The sequence below is a fragment of the Ictalurus furcatus genome, chromosome 13 (assembly GCF_023375685.1).
Source record: "Ictalurus furcatus strain D&B chromosome 13, Billie_1.0, whole genome shotgun sequence".
In the NCBI taxonomy this organism is placed as follows: Eukaryota; Metazoa; Chordata; class Actinopteri; order Siluriformes; family Ictaluridae; genus Ictalurus; species Ictalurus furcatus.
The window spans coordinates 16,891,339-16,919,035 of NC_071267.1; the positions used below are offsets into that span (position 1 = coordinate 16,891,339).

The 27,697-nt window shown below is 38.1% G+C and overlaps 1 protein-coding gene across 2 annotated transcripts in view; it reads left to right on the plus strand.

Moving 5' to 3' along the window:
* Nucleotides 1-27,697, plus strand: part of rbfox3a (RNA binding fox-1 homolog 3a) — a 272,370-nt gene that overhangs the window by 46,365 nt on the left and 198,308 nt on the right. The window contains exon 2 of one of the 2 annotated variants that reach the window (XM_053639962.1): nucleotides 25,717-25,800. In XM_053639962.1, coding sequence (XP_053495937.1) covers nucleotides 25,779-25,800 — 22 coding nt within the window. In that variant the 5' untranslated portion in view covers nucleotides 25,717-25,778. Of the gene's footprint in view, nucleotides 1-25,257; nucleotides 25,801-27,697 lie in introns of those variants that run through there. The other variant, XM_053639964.1, reaches the window with a different exon arrangement.

Genomic DNA, 27,697 nt, shown 5'->3' on the forward strand with positions numbered 1-27,697 from the left:
GTTTTGCACTTTCTTCTAGATTCTTCATGTTTTGCTGCACAGACTGTCTGCCAGGAAAAAAAAAAAAAAAAAAAAAGTTTTTATTCCTGTTATAACCATTATTTTATGAATGGCTTTATGGTGGTGCTTATTTTGCATAGTAACAATGGTAACCATTTGCAATAGACATGAATGATTTCTTTACATATTTTTTTTCTACTTACTAAATTTTTACTGCACATATTAGAGCATGTACAGTATCTGAGCTTTTGTTTTGTCTGGCTGTTTGTGACCAGCATCCCAGATGGCCTCAGTGCAAAAAGTCTATGTGGTTCAAACGCATGCTTTCTTGGTTAAACAATCAAGCAGCGCTCAATGGTATATCCATTAAGATGTAAAATGGCTTGAAAGATACTCCTTAGTGTTTGGGAGGAATATTTGCAGGAAGGTCCAAATCAATGGTCCTTTACAGTCCACTGAGGCCATTGTCCAAGTGCAATTGGAAATCTTTGGAAGCGTATTGGATGGCCAGAGGAGAGAGTGGGAGATGCATCACAGATAGTAAACCGCATGGAGGCAGAACAAATGAATTGCTCTTGTGAAGAATGCAAGCCCACATTGTCCTGTTTGCCTCTGGCTATTATCAAGTGACATAGCCAATTATTGTGTAGCCATCCCTTTTCTTAACAGTATCCCAAATAAATGCCAGCCTGGAGACTGCCAGCCGATCGTTAGCTGCCTCTTGTGGGGTAGGAGCCCAGCCTCAGGCTGTCTCTGATCTCAGCCTGTGCCAAAGGCATTGGCTGTGCCAGGTTTGCAGTGGAGGACCTGTCACTGGGGGTCACTGACTGCTGAGAGACTTCCAAGGTCATTGTGGTACATGCTTGCCAATGTTCACCCTTTACCTCCACTTTCCCCTATTCACCTGTACCTCTTACACATCTCAACTTTTAAATGTGAGCTAAAAAGAGGAGCATTTAAAGTATAGGTTTGGGATTGCTATTGAACAGCAATGTATAGCTTCTCTGCAAAGTTTGGCAGAAAGGGTTTTATGCACCCTCAAGGACTCTTTAGGACCTGTTAGGGTCTAATTTCTACGCTACTGCTTCTGGATAATGGCTGAAAGGTCTTTGAGGTCTCTGGTTAGGCCTTTTTATATGTATGTGGGTTTGTTTGTTTTTTTTTTTTCGAAAAATTCAAAAAGATTGTGATCTTATACCGGAAAATATTCTTCTTTCATATTTTCTTGGAAATGTACAAAGAAACCTGCGCACTCAGAGTCTATAATATTTGAATAAACTCAGAGGCCATGTAAGCATTTTATTTAGAACTGCAGATGTAATCTTCTGTAGATTATGTTAAATATCTATGTTATAACTGAATAATGATATGGAACTACTGCGCCATGGCTGCTGCCTCTGTTATTGGCAGAGCTTCAAAGGGCTTGAACTAACTTTGCATCTCAGAGGTCAGAGCCCTTCACTGCTGATGTGTAGAGAAAATAGGATAGGGATGTGTGTGGCTTTGAAATAATAACTATTCACACTTCCTAATCCAGGTTTTGCGGCTGGCCATGGTGATTCAAAGGAAATTGATAAGGAAAGCATAAGACAACCTGGAGAACCTCAGAGGTCAGAAGGAAAAAAAGGCCCTTGTAGAATTCTGCTTCGAGCGTATATGATGAAGACGTTGATGGTGTATGGGAAACCGATGGGATGCTTCTCCCACTCAAATGATCTGTCTCTCTAAATTGCAGCACTTTTCAAAATTTATTGTTCAATTTACTTTTGTACCCTTGATGATGATCAATAGAAACAGCTTTGTTCGCAGTGAGGATGTTTTCTCATCATTTTCTATTAGAATCTGATGGAGTGGGAGAAAGTCAAACCACAAAGCAATTATCCTGAACTGTAAAAAACTCCAAATAATTGTATAGACAATATTATTTAATTCTCAATACATATAAAATCCACAGCTCTTATTTTTTATAACCAAATAAAGGTATCAATATTGAAAAAAAATGAATGCTTAAATGGTTATATACATATAGTTTTTGTTACTGACATCGTGAAAACTCAGTTTTAATAGCTACCGTATACCTCAGTTATTGGGCTTATTCATTTATTCAATTGAATTTATTCTGTGCATTTCATAAATCGTGGTTATGCTACTTATTATACAGGTTTAATGAATTTTACATCTTCCATGTTTTGCCCCAAAGGAGTTTCATGCTTGCTCTCTTATTGGACATACTGCATTTTTGGCACTTTAGAAAATAACCTTAATATTTCCACCATTAATTGGGAGCCTCTACTTCTAATATTTTTACTTAATGCAGTATTTTTTTTAATATGTTTTAATATAAGCAATTTAAATAATATTTAATAAAAAAAAAAAAACAATATTGCATCAAATGTATCAGAGGAAATCTATCCAAATTGTACTACAGTATGTACCACAATTTTTGTGGCAGCCCCACGTATTATAAAGTATTTCAGTGTCAGTTTGCTCATGTTTCCTCAGAGACATAAACATAATTTATTCTGGACTGATGCAACAATGTGATCCATCTAAGAAAAGAAGAAAGTGAAGAATGAACAAGAAGAACGTCTGAGTGAGAGATGTCTCACGTTCTTGATCACACAGTTGCTGCAACACATGCACACCCTTACACATTAACACATGCACATGCAGTATTTATATGGCGAGTGTACTTAATGGGGTCATTTATTACTTTAGATAGTAAAATGTGGCTATAAAACTACAAAAGTGCCAGCCTTTCCAAAGAACATTGCTTCTGTTGCATTTCTGGACATTGGCCTCTTAAAAATATATAAATAAATAAAATCAACTTTTATGTGCACTGCTGCTGATGTGCAGTATGCTCGATAATGTATGGTGGAGCAGGAGTGGAATTAAGGAGGCATAATACTTACTGGCTACAAACCTCTCTGGCTGCAGCTTATTCTTATTTATTCCTCCTTGTGTATGCAACATACCCCATAATTAGAAGATCAGAATGAGGTTTATACATTTCTATTTATGTGTCAAATTGGCAAATTCATGTGTCTTTCTGTTTCACTCATGACCTATTATTGACTGTCGTACCTTGTGATTTGTGCACTTTTAGTGTAAAGTCTTTAGTTGGAGATATTAAGAATAATAAATGAGTATTGCTTGCATAAACCCGGAACACCAGCTACCCCCCCCCCCCCCCAACCCATCTCACCCAAATCAACAGTTCATCAGTTAAAGGAAAAGAGTGCTTCTGCTGGTTACTACTCACCAGACCAAGGCTGCTCAAGTCATAGGTGAGGGTGTAACTGACTCATGAGGCCCTCTGTGAGGACTACATACACAGCTGATTTTGTTCCTCCACCTCCCCATATGCCTGATCGTAATTTTATTTGATAGGTTTTATTAACTTTTTATGAATACCTTTGACACAGCATTTACACCAAATAACGAGTACAAATATATATCCAGTGCAATAAGGGTACACACATCAAAATACAACAGAAAACAAACAATGCATGTTCCAAAGTGGACATATACAGGAAACTAAATAAATGATTGAAGAGCTTTGATTAAATCAATGATATTTGTTTATGCATCTATAGTTTTACCAGTCACGTCCTGTAATCCCCATATGACATTCTGTAGTGTACAGAATGTTAATCATTCAGGTGTTAAAGAAATACAGAGTAATCTTAAACCGAGTCTGGAGTCTTGTTTTTGTCTTTTCCTCAAACCCTAACTAGAAGATGTCTGCACTTTACAACAGGGAGATTAATCAGGACTCTTCATTTAAAAGAAATAAAAAAAGTGAAGGACCAACGTCAAGACCCAGCACATCTGATACCAGAACTGATGCCATTATTGATCAATGTTAAAAGACATTGGTTGACAAATTAAAGGAAAAAAAACATGGCTACTATATGTTACACCATGGGGGCTGCTTAAAATGGATTCTCTGGTGAGAAAATTGTATTGCTCCCTGAGAAACATATAGTTTTGCAGAAACATGAAACAACACCCCTACCAACTCGTAAATGAGGGTAATGAGTGGTTAAGGAAACTAAAGGGATTTTTTTATAGACATGGATTGCAGATTGAATATACCAGTGTATGTCCTGAAGATTTGATGCCTCTTATAAGACAGCAATTTCCCTGTGGCACATTGAAAATAATATCTATTTTATTTATGCTGTGGAAATTCCATAAAACAAATTCTATATATTACCAGAACTAACATTTTATCCATTTTTATTGTGGTCAACTCATGACACATGGAACAATTTACACTGATTTCCATATGGTAGCTTACCCACCAAGTCCCAATTAGTCAGTGCTAGGTGGCAGCCTGTTGTAATTTGCATACAGTTGAAACCAGCTCAACCGTTCTCATTTTCTTATCACTCAGTTCCACAATCGCTTAAACATTTGTAGTGGTTCTTCATTTGCATGACAGTTTAGATAGTAAGTTCATGTGAAGTGTGTGTCATGAAATGGTGGCTAGTGCAGTTATAAGCAAGTGCAGTTAAGAGCTTTATTAAAGAGAGGCAGGCAGACAAATCCAAAAAGTGAATCAATAGCATAGTCAAAAACTGGCAATGGGTCAGGCGATCTACAAACGGGCACGAATGAGGCTATACTAGAATCAGAGAACGAAAACAAAAACAGGATCAAAACTATGGCACAGAAACAAGGCACAAAGGCTTAGTATACAGGAAACATTCACGTAATACTTCGCACTGAACATAGACACACAAGGGGTTTAAATAACAAATGTAATCATGGGTGAAACAAAAAACAACTGAGTACAGCAATGACACGTAAGGGAAACAACCAATGACAATACAGGGGTGAAGACAGGACATCAACCATAACAAAACACACGTGTCAAAAATCAACAAAGTCAATGTCACTGAAAAACCCAGAAGCGCGCCCTCGCTTCGAGCTTCAGGGCGCGCTGCATGCTCCCACGCTAGGGGAGCGAGGGGAAATCGCAACAGTGTGCACTAAATAATATCTTGATATGATAGCTCATCACATTACATACCACACATATCCAAGGTGAATCTTATCCACATACTTCAAATAGAGACACTATCATACCTGACTGCCTTCAGGGCAATAACATGAATGTAGGTCTTTTAGGTATCCTATCTTATAAAAATCTAAGTTGATCTGTACTGTACATGAAAAGTGTGTTTTTAATCTCATGCTGCTTGTACTACTGCAAGTTAAGAATCTTGAATATCAGTAGCCTTGGTTCCCTCATTTTGACTTTCCCAGCATGAAGGCCTCTTTCGGATTTCATATGCTTGGCTGAAAGCAAAGGGTCATTGATGTAGATTTTTTTGCACAGTTGCAATGCAATTATATGCTTCTTTTCCTTCAGTAATTCTGCTAAGCTTAATATTAGACTGATAATTATAAAGTGATTTTGATGTGATTTATTTTGTAGTCCATTAACTTTAAAACTCAGAAAGATAGCTCAGAAAAAAAAAACCTGCCTGTCTTTGCATTAGTGTTTTGACTTACATCTGTGTTGTTAGATGTAATCTCACACACAGAATGTACTGCAGCCATGAACAATGCATGTATGGTGTTTATACACTGTATGTAGTAGTGTGATATGGAACAAATCAGTGTAGGACTTTCCTTTTTCCTTTGGTGGATCATTTGTAACGATGTTCAACAGCGGGTAAATTTTGATATATGTGGTAGCACCCCTATATGATTTTTTTTGTTTGTTTGTTTGTTTTGTTTTGTTTTCCCTGCTAGCACAATCATCTATGTAGTGCAAAAGGCTAATAATCTCAAATAACCGCTGATAGCTAAAACTATGCATTTTAAATCACTTTGGCATAATATGTACCTTGTTGCTGTTGATGAGTAATTGGTGTAATTGCAAAGCTGTTTCCTTGTGACCATACAGACTGAGAGAATGTGTTGCTTTATGTAGCTCGAGTGAATCATGAAGCAGACGACATCTCCCAGCCCCTGTGCTAAATCATAATCCCCTGACCGTGCCTGTCCTTTGGGCAAGTTAACCCCATTGGTAAATCACTGTCATTTGTCATCAACTGACATAAGCTGCCACGGATGATTACGACAGTGTCATGTCCATGATACAATTATGTGGGCTTTATGACTGAGTGAGTCAAGTTTAGTGTTAGCCGTCCATTCCTCTCCCCTTCGACCACACCATACATCGATCGCTCTCTCTTATACTCTATCAATCAGGATTATCCCTCTGGTGCCAGTAGTTTGAGATGAGCAGCCCCACTTGAATGTGTATAGAGAGATTACCATTACTGTTAAAAAAAAAAAGAACATTTATCTGGGTTGTACTGGGTTATAATTTGTGATGGGAATTTATGCTGTGTCATGTAGTTAATATGTAAAAAAAAAAAAAAAAAAAAAAACAATATTAATTATTCTCTGTTCAGTATCAGTTATTGACAAATAGTTCTACTTCCTCCTGTAGGGTTTTTGCAATATTAGAACTTTGATACCAATAAGTGTAGTATTACAATTTGTGCTGCCAAAACATTTAATCAAAAACTTTCATCAAAACTAAAAAGCACTTGAACATGTTTATTGGCTCAAACACAAATAATCAGATTGCTTTTGTTTGGTATCTGTGCAAGTTCTCTTAAATGTATCAATAAAATCTTAAACAAATAAGTAATGGAATAAATCCAAAACGTTCATTTAACATGCTCTGAAACATGCTCCAGAGTCCCTGTTTTGATCCTGAGCTCAGGGTACTGTCTGCGTGGAGTATACATTCTCCCTCTGTCTGTGTGGGTCTCTTCCAGGGTTCTCTGGTTTCTTCCCAGCTCCCAAAAGCCTGCCAGTAGGTGGACTGGCTACACTAAATTGCTCCTAGGAGTAACTGTGTATGTATGGTGGCCTGTGGTATACCATCCAGGGAGTAATCCCATTTCATGCCCAGTGTTCCTAGGATAGACTCCAGATCCACAAGACTCTGACCAGGATAAAGAGTTTATTGAGGATGAATCAATGTTATTTATTCAATTTGAGGATGCTTTTACCCAACGCAATGTAAAAATATTTGGATTTGAACAACCTTCTGATCACTAACACAGGACTGCCATGACTGTCCCCATAATGCTTAGTTTAAATAATTAAGCTAAGCTAGTTAATATATAAACTAGTTAAACACTTGCTCTCCACACAATGTGTGTATGTGCATGTCTGTGTAGGAGAGGGGAGGGGCTATGCAATACCCTTGCTTACACAAAATGTTTCAGCAATTTGCATTTGCTTACACAAAATGTTACAGCAAAGCTACACTTTTTTGATGTCAATATCTGGCACAACAATGTTGTTGAAGTTGCTTTTCCAGCATCTCGGCAATGTAAAATAACACTTTTTCTTGCTAAGATTTATATTGTATATCCAGTAACGTAGAAGGTCTGCTGCTGTTTGCAAAAATAGAAATATGGGTTTCTCCAGGGAAGAGCTCAAGGGAAGCTTTATGTTTTATTTACAATAAGCAAGCAATACATTACATTGGGGGTATGAGGTGGCTCGGTTTGAGGACTGGAGTGGGTTGAGAGGAGGAACCTGGAACCGCTGAGAGAAGGAAAGTATCAGTTGATATAAATAAAACAAGCAATTTGATGAAAATGCTGTAATATGGGAATATAGGCAGTGCTGAGCTGGTGGATCGAGTTCTGCTCAGGCTTGTATCCATAAGCCTTACTTGCTTTGATAGTTTGAACACTCCAGTGGCTAGGCAATGCATTGGCTGCAGAGTTGAACATACATTTACTCTTCCCCTCTGGTATCAAGTATGAGAGTCAGCAAGCGACCAATATCCAAGAAGAGCAACATGTTTTATTTACCTCCGTTTAAAGCAAATTCCCTTTGCTGCTGCAGCAGTTATCCTGGTGCTGCATCCGTATATTGTGTTATTTGTCCCTCCATTTTTGCAGTGATTCATTTATGTAAGAGATTGAGAAGGCTGACAGAAATACAAAGATGAAAATTTAGAGAGTAGAATTGAATGCTGTTTTGTTTATGGTTGCATTTTGATCCACTTTAGGCTAGTAAAAAATGTGAAGTACTGTATGAGCCTTGGGGAAGAGGTGAATGTAGATTTCTATTCTACTGCACATATCTGTGTAGATTTCACTCACTTTCCTTAACTTGTTCCATGCTGATATGGTACTTTTCAAACTCACAAATGATGTGAATGCTCCTTTGTTACTGGTTTGTGGACGGAATTAATCATTGAACTTTACTTTCTTATGTCCTTGCTCAAAAAAATCAACTTTTTTTAAAAAGTCCATATTTCACGTTTCACACAGGATATTGAAAACATCCACTTTTCTAAAAGGCTGGCAGCTAAATTAAATACACACGATCATGCAATTTCTACCCATCACGTCTGCTCTCTGGATTTAAATAAAGGACCCACAACCCATCTGTCTAAACATCCAGAATGTATAGCATAGTTTAAACAGGTCTTGTTAAGAGACCATCACCTTTCCAGCTTCCCTGACTAGAAGCTTAAAAAAAAGTAGGCATGAACCGAGCTGATCAAGAGTAGACTACACATAACAGTTTTGGGGGTGAAAGGAGACAGCTTTCAGATAGGCCAGAGCCTTGTTGATTGACAGGTGTAATTAAGGTGCTGGCATTGATGTGATATATTTCATTTAACGTGACCAGTTCTGCCACCATTTCTCCCCCCAACTCCAAATGAACGGCACCCATCTCCCCTGTCTTACATCAGTACTGAGCCCACAGCCATGACAGACATCGTCACCCCCTGGACAGCCGTTTGGAACACTGGTTATCCTCAGTTGATATCCTTCACTTGTCAGGCCACAATTTGCCATTCAGTTTAGCAGAAATGCCCAGCCCTCACTTACCTCCCCCCCCCCCCCCGCCCCCATCTCCCCCAACACACCATCCATCCCCTTAGGATTTCACACACCCAATCTTCCACCTCTGTATAAGTGCAGTGTGTGGAATGGAGGAGAAAAAATGGATAAGAAAAAGGGGAGAAAGCAGACATATCGATTTATCTGAAAGGCTCACTCAAACACCAGGATGTCTGCTGACTTCAGCACTTCCCTCGTTGAGACGAAAGAGCAGAGGATTAACAACTTCTGAAACTGACCCAAAAGGCTGTGCTTCAGATCGCCTTAGGATCAGCTAATCTAGAAATGGCCTTGTGAAGAGGTAGAAGTAGAGATTCACTGTGATTTATGTTATACAGTGTATTTTTCTTGTGTAAATCCCAAGAAGACAAGCACACCAGGGCTATTTACATTTCATGCACATATTGTGCTACAGTTATTGTGTGCCAAATTAAAGAGATTTTGGGGTTTTTTCTGTATATGTTGTCATTTAAAGCCATTAATGTCAGATATACTCATTTCTTAATCACACAGCAATTACAAAAGGCAAAAAGAAAAAAATAAACAAACAACAACAAAAAACTCATACACATATGGTTATTAAAAATACTTGAGGTTGGTACACAAGTCTACATAAGTATAAATAAGTGTAACTGAAACCTCTTGAGTGCAAAATCATTAGTTTCTCCTTGACAAAGCATTTGAAAAGTAAGCAAGTGTTACCCAGTGAAGTAAAAAAAAAATCTAAATAATTGTTGATTATTCTGGAGGTATATAGATTATACAGCTTTGTCATTGTGAAAATGAATTGTGAAATCAATTACTCTGCATACTATCCAATCCTTGTGTGGGCTTATAATGCATGTGTTAAGCCTATAACTCTGACAGATTTGCACCAAATGTCTGAAATTAGACTCAGTGCTTAGAGAGGCAGCTCACATTAGAGTATTATTTGGCGGCTGTGCAAAACCAATTACTGGAGGAAAAGAATCGTTAATTATTTAGCTTAGACCACACATTCAGCTCGGTAAACAAATTACCCCTAAAATACTATAAGCAAGACAACAAGACTGAAATCACATGTAGTTAGAGCTGCTTTGGAAAACTCATAATACAGTAGCTCTTTGTGTAGAGGACAGGTTAAAGGAGCATTATGCGAGGTTTGTCAAGATTTGTCAAGATTAGGTCTTTAATGGATATATAGGTGGAGTTGAATAAGATAAGAGGTTTTTTTTTATGCTTTGAGTCAGCCCCCATTCCCGCCCAAAGCTTCAGCCCCAGAACCTCTAATGGTTCAACTAGGTTTAGCATGCTAACTAGAGTTAGTACAGTATAACTATTACCAAGAACTATCATGATATAACTGTTAAAGCACACTTGGGCATTCAACTGCTTGTTGAATTGCAAGTTATAATACTATAAACCCGTGACATATGGTTCATAGTGATTTATGAGAATGGTCAGGATTGCCTTTGCTCTCCTGATTTTCTTTATAATGAGGTTTTGACTTTTTAAGCCCCAGTATTAGCATCATTAGCAAAATTAGCATTTTAACCTACATGGTAGGCCATTCAGCTGCTTGACTGCCAAATTAGGACACTGGAAACAGGTGAAAGTCAATTCATACCATTTTGTGTTCACTGTCCTATTTTTCTTTGTAATGAAAAAAAAAGAGAAAAACTTTCATTATGTAAGCTCTAACAATTCAATGCTTTATACAGATTGTGTTTATATACCTGTGCAGGTAAATCCCTGTGATTTTCCTAGTAGCTGTCCTTACTGTCAAAGCCATGCTGTTATAGAAATTTATTCAGCACCTTCTCGGACCAATCATAATTGAGAATTCAACAGTGCTGGGCTGTAAAGTAAAATAAGAGATTAAGGAAAAAAAAGTGGGTGAATATCACATGAGTTCTGATGATCTTTTATCAGTTTTGGATCATGTAGTTTATGATAGTAGGTGTTCCCTAAATGTGACTCACTTGATATAGGCTATTTAAAATGTCTTTCCCAAATGGATTCCATGTAATATGGTAATAAATGTATAGACCTTGAACTGTTTGACTGGTCACAGCACACGTTACCATTACATTTAAAGTTTTGTGAATTGCAGCATCATCATCTATGGTGTCATGGCACAAAGATATACTTTAACTCAGATTAAATCATTACACTTGCTTACAGTGAAGCTGAGTTAAGCAGGTATGAAATGTTTGTCTATTTTAAATGTTACATTATGTTAAAAAAAAAAAAAAAAAAAGTTCCACAGTGTTGGAAGTGCCGTGTCTTTTATGCTCCACTGAACATAACTTAAAGTACTAAGCCACAAGAGGGCATGTGTTAGTGTTTTTTTATTTTATTTTTTTATCATGGGTAAGTGTGGTCTTAGTCTGGACACAAAGTGGATTGACAAAAACAATATGATTAAATCCAGTGCTTTTAAAACTTTTTTATTCTTAATAATGATAATTATAATAGTTGCTTAAAACAATTCTGCCACACAATGTGGTCTGTTAACAGTAAGCTTTGGTTGCAATGCAATGTAATAGGCAAAGATTAGGATATTTCATGGACAGAACAAAGACTTAAATGTAATTCTTATATTGGTTTGAATCCCAGCGCATTAATACATAATTAAATTATCATGATGTGGTCACATGTGTGCATATATTGGGAATTATACAATGACTTTGAACATGACTCGAATCAGATTTTAGAACTGAAACTATCAGTGTATATATATATACAGATAGATAGATAGATAGATAGATAGATAGATAGATAGATAGATAGATAGATAGATATAAACATTTGACAAATAACAAACACTTTGTAGAAGTTTGACTTTACATTGATCATGGCAAGCTTTGCTGCAATACAAATAACCTTGGTTCAATGTGTTTGTGTTTGTACCTAGATGCTCTTCTTTTGCTCTTCTATTGAGATAATTACTGTATGTTTTGCTGGGAGCATGTGCATAGCAAAGGCAACAGCAGCAGCAGCTGTGCAGGGACACTAAAACTAATTGAACAATGCACAGTGGAGATGTCAGGGCACAAAAAGGCTTGCAAGCCATTTGGACAGCGGTTCCATTTAAGAATCAATAAAGCAACAGCCATCCGAGGTGTGAATGCATCTTCAGTTCATTTTCTTTTCGTTATTGTCAGCAGAACGACCCTGCTTTATGTCCACCGATCATCTCTCAGTCACAGCTGACGATCCATCCAGTTTCCACAACTCACAGCTCCCCTTGAGAGAACACAGCACTGCCTTGTAATGGGAAACTCACATGTGTGTATGTGTTTGTGTGTTCTCATTCTTTTGTGGCCTCAAACACAAACAGATTCTGAGGTATAGGTGGTAAAAGTGGGTGTTTACAAAAAGTGGGTGTTTAGTATGTGACAGTCATGAATCTCATGATTGACATATTGCAGTCGCATGTAAATTTCCCTAATGCTACATACAGTGTGTGGGTTTTAGTGCTGAATCTAAGCTGGGCTTTATGAGGGACTCTTTTCTGAGGCCTCTATGTTACCGTAATGGACAGCCTTTTAGCTCTCTCACTATAATCGTAAATTTAGCGTCTCTGAGTGCAGATGGTCTATAACCATGCATCACCATCAGACCCGTACCGGACAGAACCCAGCAAAGAATCTTTCATCCTGCCTCTCTCTCTCTCTCTCTCTCTCTCTCTCTCTCTCTGTCCACATTGCCTTTGCTTTCTGCAAACTAAACAGATATGCTAGGCTGCTGAAATTTGTTTCCACTCCCAGCACTCTCTGCAGTTTGGCTCCAATAAAATGAAAGGCGGGTGATGGATGGACCTCTGTAAAACGGGATTATGTAATCGGCAACTTGCACTCTCCACTTCGCCCACAAAGAACCCCGGCCAGGGAAGAGCAATTAAATGAAAAGGGGTGGTGGAACGCCTGACCTTATAGGTGTGTGTGTGTGTGTGTGTGTGTGTGTGTGTGTGTCCCAGTTGAATGGTTGGCATGTTTCACTTCCGACACACTCTCCATCAGACGCCCGCTCAATCACTTTAGGATAGAAACAGGGTTCCTCCATTCATCCAGACAAGACAGGGACACTCCAACTGGGAGGAAACATGCCAACTTGAACAAGTTTTACAGATAAATAACATACTAGTGTTCAAATGGTGTTTGTTTTGTTACAATACCTGGCATATCATGAATATCTGTCAGTGTTACTTGGTAACCACACTGCTTTATTTCTCAGCAAATTCTTCTGTCCTGCCAATAGTATCTACTGTAAATGTACAACATAGCTTACATCACACATTCACAGAGTGTGATTTGTTAGTGGACATGTTAATCACTACCTAAAGAGATCCCTCCTAGCGTGCTTTTTTGCCTGTAAAAAGGAGGCAGGACCTGATCTTGGCGTTTTTGTTTAATCACCCAGGACATTTTAATGGCTCATCAGAAAATGGTGAAATATGACTAGAGGCTAACTGATCCAAAAATACCCATAAATCCCCATCCAGGGAGCTGTTGTTGGGGTCTGCAGGGGGTAATCCATAACTCTGGCAGCTCGGATAAAGGAAGAACGATTAAAATAATGAGTGGGCTGATTAATCTTTACATTAAATATTAAAAGCTCCTGGGGGTGGTCATCACACACGTGAGTGGTGATGAATGCCTGATGTGAGTGTGTGCAGTATAGTCTGGCCAGTATTAGGTGTGTTTTTGTTAGCAGCTGTTGGTGAAGTATAACAGCACAGTGAATGCTGCATATTAACCCTGTATTCCTTGATGCATCCCTTAATTTTTGACATTATTTATTCGCAGACACTTTTTTAAATAAGGAACAATCAAAGCATATTAATGAGGGTTAAAAATTTTGCTGAAGTCACATCACAGGCTGGCTGAATTGATGTCATAACATTCTGGACACTAGCACAACTGGACATTTGGATGTATGTTTCCTTCATAGAACCTTTTTTTTCCCTTAACATCCTCTTTAGTTAGTATTTTAGTCTCAATTAGCTCAGCTAGCTCCATTAACACTTCTGTCTTTGTTAGCTCAATGCATTTAGTTAATGCAAAAGCCTTAAAAAAAAAAAAAGGTAATTCAACTATGACTAGTTTTCCCTTGCTTTTTTACACAAACTTTATTGAATAATTTCAAAACTCATTACAGTCATTCACATTTACACTATAGAAATAGGCATATTCGAAAAGGTCAATACACAAGATACTATTAGCTTAACCAGATTAATTCATTTATACAATTAATTCACACATATCATACATTTGGGCGCATGGTGGCTTAGTGTTTAGCACGTTCACCTCACACGTCCAGAGTCGGGGGTTAAATTTCCACCGTGGCCCTGTGTGTGTGGAGTTTGCATGTTCTCCCCATGCTGCGGGGGTTTCCTCCGGGTACTCCGGTTTCCTCCCCAGTCCAAAGACATGCATTGTAGGCTGATTGGCATGTCCAGAGTGTCCGTAATGTATGAATGGGTGTGTGAATGTATATGCAATTGTGCCCTGCGATGGATTGGCACCCTGTCCAGGGTCAAGGGTTTCCCCATGACCCTGAAAAGGAATAAGCGATATAGAAGATGGATGGATGGATGAATATCATACATTTACATATATGTACATAATATTTACCCTTCACACTTCACAAAAGTTCACATTTTTTTAAAAAAAGTCCATGGGTGCTTACTTTTTGTTGTTCTTTTTTTGTCCATTATTTTTTCTCAAAACTCCTGCACATTATTTTTTTCTCATTTATGTTTATGTCCAGTTCTAGATTTTTCACTTTTTGCCATATCTCCACTTAGCATGAACAGTGTATTAAAAGATGATTGATAGTTTCATCTTCATCACAATTATTAACAGGCATACTTTCAGGGTAACGAAACAACTCCATTTAGCAACACACAGAACAGCTAATCTGCCTTATCAACCATTTATCAACCATACCATATCAGAAATATTTTCTGAAATGCCTTTTGTGTTTGTTTTTAATACACTGTTCACGTTTGGTTACCTTAGCCTTTGTTACTTCATCTTGCTCAGTTAGCCCCATAGCCCTTGTTGAATGGATGTTTTCTTACACAAAAAATAGGTTAAAACCTCAAATTCTTAACTTAAGAACATGTCGAGAAAATTAAATTGAATTTGGGAGTAGCATCTAACTTTTGTAAAGATTTTTTCTATTTTGTTTCTTTTCCATTTGTCCTTCCATCACACTGATTGCATGACCACATTGTTGCATGAATGATGCATTAATTGGAGAGCTTTGTCCTTCCACCACATGGAGAGCTGTGTCCTTCCACCACATTGATTACATGACCACAGTGTTGCATCAGTGATGCATTAGATGGAGAGCTGGAAAGTCAAGGCTAGATGTAAGCCAGGTACATCAGGAGACGTAGCACAAAATGCAACTCGATATAGCCACAAAATGTGCCCGCAGTGTGTCTGAAGTTAACATTCAAGTTATTAAGACTGTAGCTCATCACAAACTAAATGCTGGTTTAAAAAGCCGATGTGAAATGATGAAATGGTCAATCAGAGTACTGTCAAAAAGCTCAGGACTAAAGAGGAATTGCAAGTTAAGTAATGAAGATAATGTATTTTAATGAATGAAAGTGCTTATTAAATAAAGACTCATGTCTGAACATGTAAGCAGTGAGGATGGCATTAATATGGCTAATATGAAAACTGATTACAGCTGTGTACAGAATAAGATAAAAGTGTGAGATTAATCTGTATTCCATGTTTCTTGTTTTTCGACTGCATCTCCTATAATATTAGAAGAATTGGCAATGCTACGAAAGCATGTTCAGTGTGTCTTGAATTTCTTCTAGATGTGTGGAAATTGTTGTACAAGTTCCTGAGGTATGTGCTATGGTCAGGGTTGCCAGATCTGTATCATAAAATAATTCCAGTTGACATGCAATGGTATAAAAGACCTGGCGATCTGAATTATACTATCACCAAAATCCTAATAAGAAATATCCAGAAGAATAAAAACAATACCATACTGACAGTTCAAACGTATCTCAGTTAGCACCATGTGAGTTACTTGGAGCTTAATACATAGAGTTTCCAGGTGTGTGTTTTTTCCACAGAATTGAGCTACCTATGAACTTCCAGCACTTTGGTTTTTGTTTTTTGATTCACTTTCTTGTAATTCATGACATAATGTGCAAGAATTTGAGACCTTGCTGTAGGAACTATTCAGGGAAAGCAGGTCTTTTAGATACTGCTTGTCATTTGGGATTCTGTGTGAAAACAATTCACGTGGCAACACTGCTATAAAGCTCCTAGCGCTAATTTGCACCTGGTTTTTCTATAGCAGAAAACAATCGCATTCAAATCTGGCCAACAAAGTTTAGAACAACACTCAAAATATGTGATCAGGCACTTCCTGCTTCACATCCTTTTTCTGCGCCAACTTCCCACTTGTTCACAAGTCACCCTCAAATGCATATAGGACAGGAGGTGAAGCTCGCATTGTTTTGCTACATGCACAATGCTTAAACTATCACTTATGCTTGTATGCCAGTTTTATACATAATATAAAGTTTTCATGTGTAATTATGCCTGAATATGCTAACAGCTCACTACATCTCACCTACAGTGTCTCTGCTGAGCTCAAGGGAAACAGAGCTATCTAGTGGTTAAAAAAATTCAAGATTTGCACAGACTTGTGTTCAGAGTCCACATTATTATTATTATTATTATTATTATTATTATTATTATTTTAGATTATTATAGTGTAGAGTTGTGAGCAACCATGCTTTCTGAATGGAGTCAATCCCTTACTCACCATCAACAAGTAGAAGCTCAAGTCTGTCAGCCATAACAGCACTGATTCCTCTGCGAAAGGAAATGAGCCTATAATAAGAACACTGACAGATCCCCCAGCATCCTGGCTACAATGCTTGTCTTGCACTAACCCGTGAAATCGAGTTCATCCTAAAAATGTATGAGCACGCCGCATGCCATGCACTCTCACTTGTCTGATAATCTCACTCACACACCAACACTGATCCAATCCCACTATACTTTTCATACCTATGTAAGTATTTAAGGAGCTTAAACTCTTAAAGAGCAGTAACAAGAACTAATTACCCAGAGTAATTTGGAGGTAGGAGTAGGGGTGTCATACAATGCCTCTATCTATATCTGTATCTGCAATGTGCACCAAATATTCAAATCTGTATTTGTAACATGAAGTGGGTGTGACTTTTTTTTTTTTTTTAAGTATTTTTTCTTGTACCTGCCTGCAATATTTTCTAATGAATTTAGTTGATTCGATTTCTCAAAATCTAACAAACTAGAAGCCAAATTTAACCACCGCCACCTTGACTGGGCAGTTACTAGGGATGAATTATGTATTTATATAATTATTTTTGCAAACTTTTCTGGCATGTTTTTAAAAAAAATGTAAAGTTTACCTATTTGTTCTGTATTTATATCTTTATATCGATTACATCCCTAGTCTTGAGGTGTTGTCTTGAGTGCTTTTAGTCTCTTTCATTCTTTTTTATATTTTATTTCTTGATACATATATTCTACAGGGCCAGTGAATCATTCAGACGTTTGCTGAACTCCATTGTTTACAGTGCATTTGCTATTGGATGCCAGATGGCCATAAATCTTGAGTACATGTTTATTTGTTGTATTGCGTGTCACATTAGGAATTTTAGGTTTTATTTTTTTTAGCTTAACACATTTCTTGTGGAGATCCTAGACAATGTTTCTGTGATCAGATCCCATTTTATTATCTTTATTCAGATTGATTCAGGACATATTGCTGGTATGGTCTTCTGATATCACTTCATCTACCATTAAGGCTGTTTTTTTTTTTCTTCAGATGTTGAATTCTGTAGCTATTTTACAGGGGACTACTTTTTACGGATTTACTGGTTGTCCATGATTAGCCCTAGTGTACATCTAAATGTGCATATTGACACTAATACATATATTATAGGGAATACTTCAGTACTATAAGACTGTGATCTATCTTTTCTCTTTCTCTCTGTGCTCTCTGATAAAATGGCCACATTGCTGGAGGATCAGGCTGTGGTGTCATTTTGAATTTTCAATCACTGAAACCTCTAGATCACTGAGGCAGTTGAATAATAAACAATAAATAAAGTTGTCTTGAGGGGGGAAAAAAGGCCATGTATGCCACAGTCTGAGTTCAACTAATTATAAAACAATCAAGCATGGATTAAGAGTTTCTGGTGCTGAAAGCATTTAAATTGGTGTAAAAAGAAAAAAAGTGCTTACTCTGCCAATGTTTTCAGACTCAGTCATTCAGGTCCACATGCAGCTCCCGTGTTTGCACCAGGAATCTTCATGTTTGAACTTGAAACATAATTATAGCAGTTCCATAATACAATGATATACTGTAGTATACCAATGAAAACCAGATGACAGTTTTACTGCCTCCAACGATGGCTTGATTTTCAATTTAACAACTCACTAAATCCGCACTGCTTTGAAATAATTACCATAAAATCCAGTTTTCATCTCGCGCTATTAAGCCAGCTCACATTGTTTTTCTGATCCTGACAGAAAAAAAGTTTCTAATAGCCAACTAACGACATTTTTGAGATCAGGAAGGAGCATGGTCTCGGTCTCCCCCCCCCCCCCCCCATCCCCAACACAGCCGGAGTGATGGATTTTTACAGCTTGCTTTACACCCTTGTTACTTTTTAGTGTTTATTTATGTTTTCCTAAATCAACTCAAATTGGAAATAAAGCATGTCATTGTTTATGTGTTTGTTTGTTTCTGTTTTTGTTCTCGTGTTATATTTTTGCCTTCTCTTTATGACAAATCGTAATTCATTTTAAGTTCTCTCCTCACACTAATTCCATTTTTTGTTTCACGTTGTATGTTTCTCGTTTACATCGTATTTTGTTTATCCTGGATAAATAAGTACTGCAGTAAAAATATGATTGAAATGAGAATCCTATCCACACATTTCTGAAGAAAAGAGATGGCGATTAGTATTGGGTTGTCTTTTTGATGCAGAATCAAAACCAGACTGAACCTTAATCAGGCTGTGCTGGACAACAGCCTACATTCTGACTATTTTATCAACTTCTTGACAGTTAAATTAGCAACAGTCCTGACTGGAAAAGTGAGCGGAGTTATATCCTCATCACTGATGGTGAGTTTTAGAGAAATTCAGTGTGTTATACATTATTCAACCCCATTGCACTTTCTCATGCCCCCCATGTGCCGCATGTGTCCATGGCAGTCGTTGCATCCCACTGTATTATTTATCAGAGCAGGCAGTTAATGGCGAAGTCTCCGGAGTGGCCTGGCATTTGGGAACTCTCATTAACATTTGCTACATGTGGTTGAGCAGGGCTGCTGGGGAGCGCTCGCAGCACTAATATATCTCAGCCAGACTGCCATGGCACGAGCCACTATTTACTGCTTATCTTGTGCAATATGAGACAAAGGAGATCACGTCTGGCTCCGACTAATATTTCAGTTACTCTGATGGTCAGAGGAGAGGGGTGACCTAACAGAGTTGTACTACTCCACATTATCCTTGTAGCATTTTGTATGCAGACAATTGTGCCATAAAGTTATAGTGTAGTCTGGTTGTAGGGAAACCACACAGTAAAATGAAGAGTTTAGCCTAGAGGAAATCTGAGAATTGTAAACAAAAAGCAGAAACAAATCACAAATGAACAGAAAGGCAAATGAAAACAAAGTCGAATGCTACATAGACAGAACAGGGTCCATATGCACATGATACACTTTATACTAAGGACTCAAAACAGGAAATACATGGCTTTGTAATATAATGACTTTGTAAATGTACTTACAATACTGCACAATTTTTCAGTGGGATTTGAATACTGAGGGTTTAAATGGACAAATTATACTGGGGTAACAAGAAACAAGTAGAACTATCATGGTAACAGGTAAACATTAATCATGTACTGAAAGTGAAGAGCAAAACGAGACAATACAGAGAGAATGAGAAATGTTCAGGGATAGAATAAAGTCAGACATTGGTTTTTGTCTGGTGTCTGTGCTTGACTTGGCATGTTTTAAATGTCTGGTCTCAAAGAATACCATTTGCATGTTTTATTCATTTTCTGATGACCTTGGTCTATGTTTTCATCCAGTCTCATGATTTGTTCCAGACCACCAGGGTTATGACTACAGTACAGGTCTGAAAATCTAACAAAATCTCACACATGCCAGTCTGTAATAATTCTCATGACTTGGTTTGTGTGAAAGGCAGCACGGTGGTGCAGTGGGTAGCATTGCCGCCTCACAGCTCCATGGTCTCCAGTCGATCCTGACCTCAGCTTCATGTCTGTGTAGAGTTTCCTCGGTTTCCTTGAGGTTCTCAGTTTTTCTTCCACTGTCCAAAAACATGCCAGTAGGTCGACTGGCTATGCTAAATTGCACTAGGTGTGGATGAATGTGTGAATGTGTGTACAGTATGCATAATGCCCTGTAATGGACTGGCTTTTCATCCAGCGTGAATTCTCTCATCTTATGTCTAGAGTCCCCAGTGACTCTGGAGAGAATAAAATGAGTGAATTAATTAACAACTGAATATTTGTGAAAAGATAGGAAGGTTACAATTAGAGTTGGGCTAGTGATTGTAACTTTTCTTCCAAATCATTCCTATGAAATCAAACAAAATCCAACCACATTTGCTCATTTAATTTCTTACAGATTTTTCAGACCCACCTGACTAGTCACACCATTGTCCCTGATAGAAATCTGCATACCACTTGGATTGCATCTAAGAACATTATGCACTCCCAGAGCAGTCACAAAAATACCCCCTATATGCACTCACACTACAGTACAGAGGGATCAGCTTTCATGCTATCTTCTGCTGCCTGATTATTCAAAATCATATTACAGGCTGTGCATAGCTTCAGTTTTCCAGACTCGCCTTTCAGCCTTCAGGAGGAGATCTCGACCTTCACTAGTGTTTCCAGGTCCGTGTGGCCCACGGCTCGACTGTCTGTGACCACGTGCATGTCTGTGAGTGGAGGATATTTACTCTGTGAATGCAGGATGAATGGAGTAACAGCTCTATTCAGTGTGCCCATGTTGCATGCTAGTCTAATCTGCTTTGTAAAGCCATGGAGAATCCAGAAGGATTCTGATGGAACATTACAAATTCAAATTGTCCTTTTGTGTTTGGGCACAGCTCTGGGCATTCCCCCCCCCCCCCCCTCTCTTACATCCACCTCTCATTTTGTGTTGAAAGGACGAGTTCCTCACATACTCTTTTATCTGCGTCCTTTCTCTTCTTTCTTTTCTCTCAATGCACAATGTGAACACACAAATAGTGGATACTAGGCTTTCCTTTGATTGTTAAAACATGTGTTACTAAATCATTATAGCCTCCCACACAGTGTCCTCTCTAATAGTAGAAAGCTTACATTGGGCTGTAAACAATCCTCCTGAAATAGAAACAAACTTCTGGAGACTGTCCTTTTTGTTTTGATGTTGTGTCTTCTCATTAAAGTGTTTCATTGTGGTCTGTAGTGTGAGGGTCAAATGACACTGGCAGTCACAGGAGAAGAAAGCTGGTCTTGCAGGTGATGAGAATGCCAGCAAGTATAACCGAACACACAGACATATCCATTGTGTGATATATTAATGCAGGGGTATTCAACTAAAATTTGTAACGTTTCAGTTGAGTAATTCCTTGGTTATGAAGGACCAGCTTAGCATCTAACATGATTGATTGGCAACAACAGACATCTTCCCACTGAAGCTGAGCAGGGTTGAGCCTGGCCAGTACCTGTATGGGAGACCTCCTGGGGAAATCTAAGGTTGTTGCTGGAAGTGGTATTAGTGGGGCCAGCAGGGGGTGCTCACCCTGTGGTCTGTGGGGGGCCTAATGCCCCAGTATTGTGACTGGGACACTATACTGTAGAAACAGCGTGGCCCTTTCACTGATTAGACGTTAAACTGAGGTCCTGACTCTCTGTGGTCATTAAAAATCCCAGGACAGTTATCGTAAAAGAGTAGGGGAATACCCTTGTGTCCTGGCAAAATTGGCCCGTCTCTAGCATGACCCCCTAATGATCCCCATCTTTGAATTGGCTACATCACTCTCTCCTCTCCACTAATAGCTGGTATGTGGCATTCTGGTGCACTATGGCTGCCGTCACATCATCCAGGTGGATGCTACACACTAGTGGTGGTTGATGAGATCCCCACAATCTTTGTAAAGTGCTTTGAGTTTCTAGGGGTGGAAAAAGCAATGTAAGGATGTAATGTAATGAATAAATGTAAGGAATTATTGCTAATGCTTAACAATTAATGATTAGTCAATGCTTATAAATAATACAATTTGAAGTGGTTATGTATTGTTTCACAGTGGCACTACTTGTTACCACTTTTGACTAGTGGCATGGACTTTAAACAGGTAAATTTGACACAAGGGAGAACAAGCACATACATCTCTGTCTATCCATCTTTTTTTAACATAGTCATTATCAGCTTTTCTTAAACAAGCCAAGTCATCAGATCACTAATCAAAGGGTGAATAAAAATTTATGAAATGCTGTGAAAACTCCCCTTTCTGACATAGTGTAGTTAGTCCTGTAGTTAGTCTCTGAACTGATGAGCTGCCTTTAGCTAAATAATTAGCATAAATGCATGTGACTGTATAAACCACAACAAAGGATCTGCTGCATAAGCCGAGCTGGTTCAAGCTTCAAAATCTCTAACTCTGGTCTCTGAATACTGCTACAGTAGGTTTTTTTTTTTTTTTAAAGTTGACAGTACAATCCGCTGAAATAATTTGCTGGGTCCGCATATGGATAACGGTCCGCCAGTCATGACCCCTGCGTTAATGAATCGCAGTGCCCAATGTCATGAACTCAAACATAATGCTAGAATTGCTGGCAGGATTTCTGTTGTGTAGCTTCAGCCCCTAGCAGCAGGCCTCTGGGCACTTTATAGTTGAGTCATTACATTATGACATTGCTTTACACAATACTACTGTGCCCAATTAATGAATTGGTGTTTAGGAAACTGAATTTCTTAGCAAATAGACTTTAATATTATTACTTTTTTTTTTTCCAGCGTCAGCATAGCATAAGTGATTGTTGTTTTATTGTTTTTGCTACAGTGATCTTCAGCTCTGTGTTATTTATCCTTTTTTTTACTATCCAAATAATTAATGAGCTCTGACACAACAGGAAAAGAAACAAATATTAATTATTTGTGATGAAATAACAAATTGTTTTGGCTGCGTTCCCAAATTCTCGAGCTATTGCATAGCAATTCATTACACACAGAGAGAAGCTGGAGGAAAACGAGGGACCAAGAGCTATGCTCTGTGGGAATGAAATCAATACAGACAGGCTGTGTGGGTGTGTGTAGTGTGTTTGTGTATTAGAGAGAGAGAGAGAGTGAGAGAGAGAGAGAGAGATAGAGAGAGAGAGAGAGAGAGAAAGAGAAAGAGAAATCCATAGGGACTAGATCAATATATTCTCAAGGGTTCAATGTCTGAGGAGCATCTAGACACACATAGCAACAGACAATAAACTGCATAATGTATATCATGTATAGCTGGAGCAAAGTTTTTCATGCCTCACACACATTAATAATTACCTAGTAGCTAAAGTTGGAATCTACTATAAATTATCAGTGAAATAATAAATGGGGTGAAATAATAATAATAATAATAATAATAATAATAATAATAATAGTCATAATGCATCTCATTTTAAGATATTATCACATCTTGTTGATATCTTTGAGCAACTGTTTTTACTAAATAAGAGTTTTGTTGATTGTAGTTTGTGCATAAAATTGCGGTGCTTTTCTTGCAGCATCTCTAACTGTCTGACACAGTTCATTTCACTGACCGAAACAGTTACAATCTTTTGTACACGCCATGGATATTTTCTTGTTTAAAGGAAAGAATGCTCAGCACCTTGCCTAATGTAATGTGCTACACCTGCACACTTTTGGTGAGCATATGGATGCATCCAGGGAGTTGTTGATATGCAGTGTGCAGCTTATTTTTTTCCCATTCTGAGTAACAGTTTTTGGGCTAGCATGTAGAAATTCACCATGAATTCATTCCTGCTGAGCCAGTACAGGATTTCCCAGAGGAATTCCAGTTTTTCAGATTTTACATCTACTCTTGACCATCGAGAGCAACACTTGGAAGTGAGTAAAACAGAGTATGAAATAAGAGCTGTGAATAGTTAAAAACTTTATAAACCTTTTATATATATATATATATATATATATATATATATATATATATATATATATATATATATATATATATATATAATGAATATTAACTATTTAATGAAACAGTAGAACAACACTTTTATCAAGCTTTGTGGATATAACCCAGGCACTATACATAATTAATCAAAATGGCCTTCAATAGAGGCTATTAAGACAGTGTAATTATGGTAATGTACAGAAATAGCCATTTTGGCCAAGTGCTGTGTGTGTGTGTATGTGTGTGTATGTGTGTGTGTGTGTATGTGTGTGTGTGTGTGTGGCCCTGTGCTCAGAGGACTCTAGCACCATTCCCCCTGTCCTGTTTCAACCTGATTAATGCTTCTCTTTATTTCTCAAACTGTATCAGTAGATGAGAGTGTGATGAGGAAACACCTGCTATCACATGCACAAATGCACACAAAGCACAAATGGAGTGATCTAGTCTCCTCCTGTCTGGTTCGGCCTCAGCTGTGTTTAGTCAGAAAGAGTTAGTTTGAAACAATTCTTTAGGAATGGAGAGAGACAATAACACTCAATGTTTCACACATTCCAGTGCTAGTATTTCAGCGTGGCTGTGGTGCGTGGACACTCATGATATATGTATTATTGTATTACAATATGTATTATTGACTGACAAGGTCACTTGGAAATACAGCCAATTATGAGTTGAGTGGAAATTAGTAATACAAAATGATATTTTTTAGGTCAATCATTAGAACATCCTTACTGTTAATATTAGTTAACCACAGTTTATTAACCACATCACACCTGTTCATGTTTTCTTAGGTTCAGACTTTGAGATATGATAAAATAATAAAGAATTTTTTAAGATTTACAAGGGCTCAATTGCACCCTTATAGTAGAAGTCCTTGGTTTTGTTCTGAATAATTCCTCGGAATTTGCATTATCATGCTATAATGCTAGTACCCCGAAGCTGAATTAATACATTAAACAAACACATTGCCATAAAATAGTGTTCATCCATAATGCAGAAACACTGTACCCTCACAAAGGCATTACCGAATCAAAGAGAAAACTGACATGAATTTAGCAAACATATAACAATTTTTTTTGGATCTGGTTAATGACACAGCATTTGAAAATGTGTTCAGTTTGGAGAGTTTTGCAGACTTTTTGTAGTTACAGTTTGAGTCAGGTTACATTGCTCCTTCTTAACTTGAAGGCTGTTTCACAGAAAGTTATTGATATGCATACATATGACATGGTATCATTTTACTCTTTCTTTTCTACTGTCTCTTAGGGGACAAATAATGTTTTATAACATTAATTAAATAACAGGCCACATTATGGTTTTAAAGTCAAATGTTTCAAGAGACATAAAACATTACAATAAAAGTTAATCTCTGTGGCATATATCAGTCATTGCACTTTTATTTCTTTAGCTGTCTTGCCTTTTGTCTTTAACCTCTATGTATGTATTTATGTATGTATGTATGTATGTATCTCTAGCTATCTATATCTCTAGCTATATATCTATTGATTGTTGAGTCTCTCTTTTTGTGTGTGTGTGTGTGTGTGTTTGTGTGTGTTAACTTGTTCATTAACACACGTATTTGGTTTACAGGACTCATAGATCTGTGTGGCGGCAGTGAGTATTCACCACCGTTCAGCCATAGCCTGCTGTACATGGAGACCCCGAGCTGGGCAGGTCAGTGTTGGGGGTGATCTTGTGTGTGTGTGTGTGTGTGTGTGTGTGTGCGATTGGGTTGTGAGTGTGTGTATGGTGCAGTTTATTTGAGTTGAGGGATGTTCTTTTACACTCTGTCTGTCCCTCAGTCACATTGCTCTGTATTCCTAACAGCAGTCTTGTACCTAAATACCTCTTCTCCAGATTTCTTCTTTTCTTCTTCTATTCCGAGAGCCAGTCTTATCGAAGCTTAGATCCCAAGCAGCCATTCTTCATGTTGCTCTTGCCAGTGTGAGCAGCCTGATAAGAGTAAAGCGTTTGGTTGTACACTATCAGAGCTCTAGAGGTCCTGGTATCCTGTGTATCAGAGTATTGGAGTTGTAAAAGTGTGTACACTTCAGATGGGAGAGGAATGAGGAGCAGCTTGGCGTGAGGGAGTGAGGGAGTGAGGGAGTGAGTGAGCACTATGCAGGGTGGGTTGTGCTGATGACAGGCCTTTGATTCGGAGCATGCCCATTAGAGGGAGCCATAAATCCTGGGCTCTCCGGACTGCCTGTGTCAGCAGTCCATGGAATGAATTGATATTAAACGCGACAAAAAGCCTCTTTAATTCAGCCTCCGCCAGCCTCCCCTTTCTCCTTTTTTCCCTCTCTCTCCTTCTCTCTTTCTCTCAATCTCTCTTTCTCTCTCGCTCCCTCTTCTCTCTCTTTGTCTCCCCCTGTTTTGGACTGTAATTGAAAAGAGGAGAAAGAGCCAAGTGAAGCCAGGGCTGTCATCATAAAAACGTCTGCGATTGCATCCAGTCCATCCATTATTTAAAAAGCACATTAATTAAATATTACTTATGAATATCTGGCTGTTTTTTGTTTGTTTGGTTGGTTTTTATTGTTTTGGTTTTTTTTTTTTAACTGTTGACTGTTTCTTTTCTGACCCCTACGTCATTGTTGTGCACAATTTTTTATTTATTTTATTTTTTTTAGATTATACACTGATTTAGGTGTGAGAGTAGATGGCGGATGTGTTTAGGCTGATGAGGACTATAAGACTTGTGGAAGGTGCTGCCACAGTCTCACCAACTCTAACACATCACCAACAAAGCAGTCAGTCCTCTCTATTGCATATGTGGTGTCATGAATAAAATAATGGAGATTATTTGATTTCCCCTAAGGAAAATGGGAAATTCTAAAATGCGCCTTTTGCTCATTTTTATTGCTCTGTCTTATTTAAAGGTGCTGACTATAAGGAGACAAGGATGACCCATCAGTAGGTGACACAGCCCAGGTGATGCATGTGCTATGGGGCAGTGAAGCATTATGTTCAATATGACAATTATAGAAGTCAGGTCTGCTATTTGCAAAAAGAAAAAAATTGATGAAATGAAGACCAATCTATCAAATGAGAAATGTTGTGCACTGCACTTTAACATGCACTAGATGCTGTTTTAAATGGGGAGTTGAGCAGCTCTGAGCACTCCTCTCAGTATCAGCTACAGCTGTTACAGCTCTTCCACTTAGCAGGGACCCTACATAGAGGCCCTCAGCCCATACAAGGGCCTGCATGATGGATTGAGTTAGAGAAAGTCATCATCTGGTTGTGCATGCACTTGCTGAGCGAGGTGGGCCCCACGTGAGTAATGATATTTGCCTGGAGTCATCAAAAGTCGGATTTAAGTATTTTAGATTTAAAGTAACATTTGTCTCTATTGTTCACACTGAGAACGTCGTTAGTCAAATTCACTTACGTCTCCCCCCAAACAATGTTTCCACCCCCGAGAGCATGCTGTGGAACTGTGTGATTGTCAGATTTGGTGTTTCACAAATTATCCATGTAATTTTTTACCCATTGTTTTTCTGATTACCTAATCTCTTTCAAGATTAAATATATCAATTCTGACTTATTCATTTTGCTTTTAGGGATA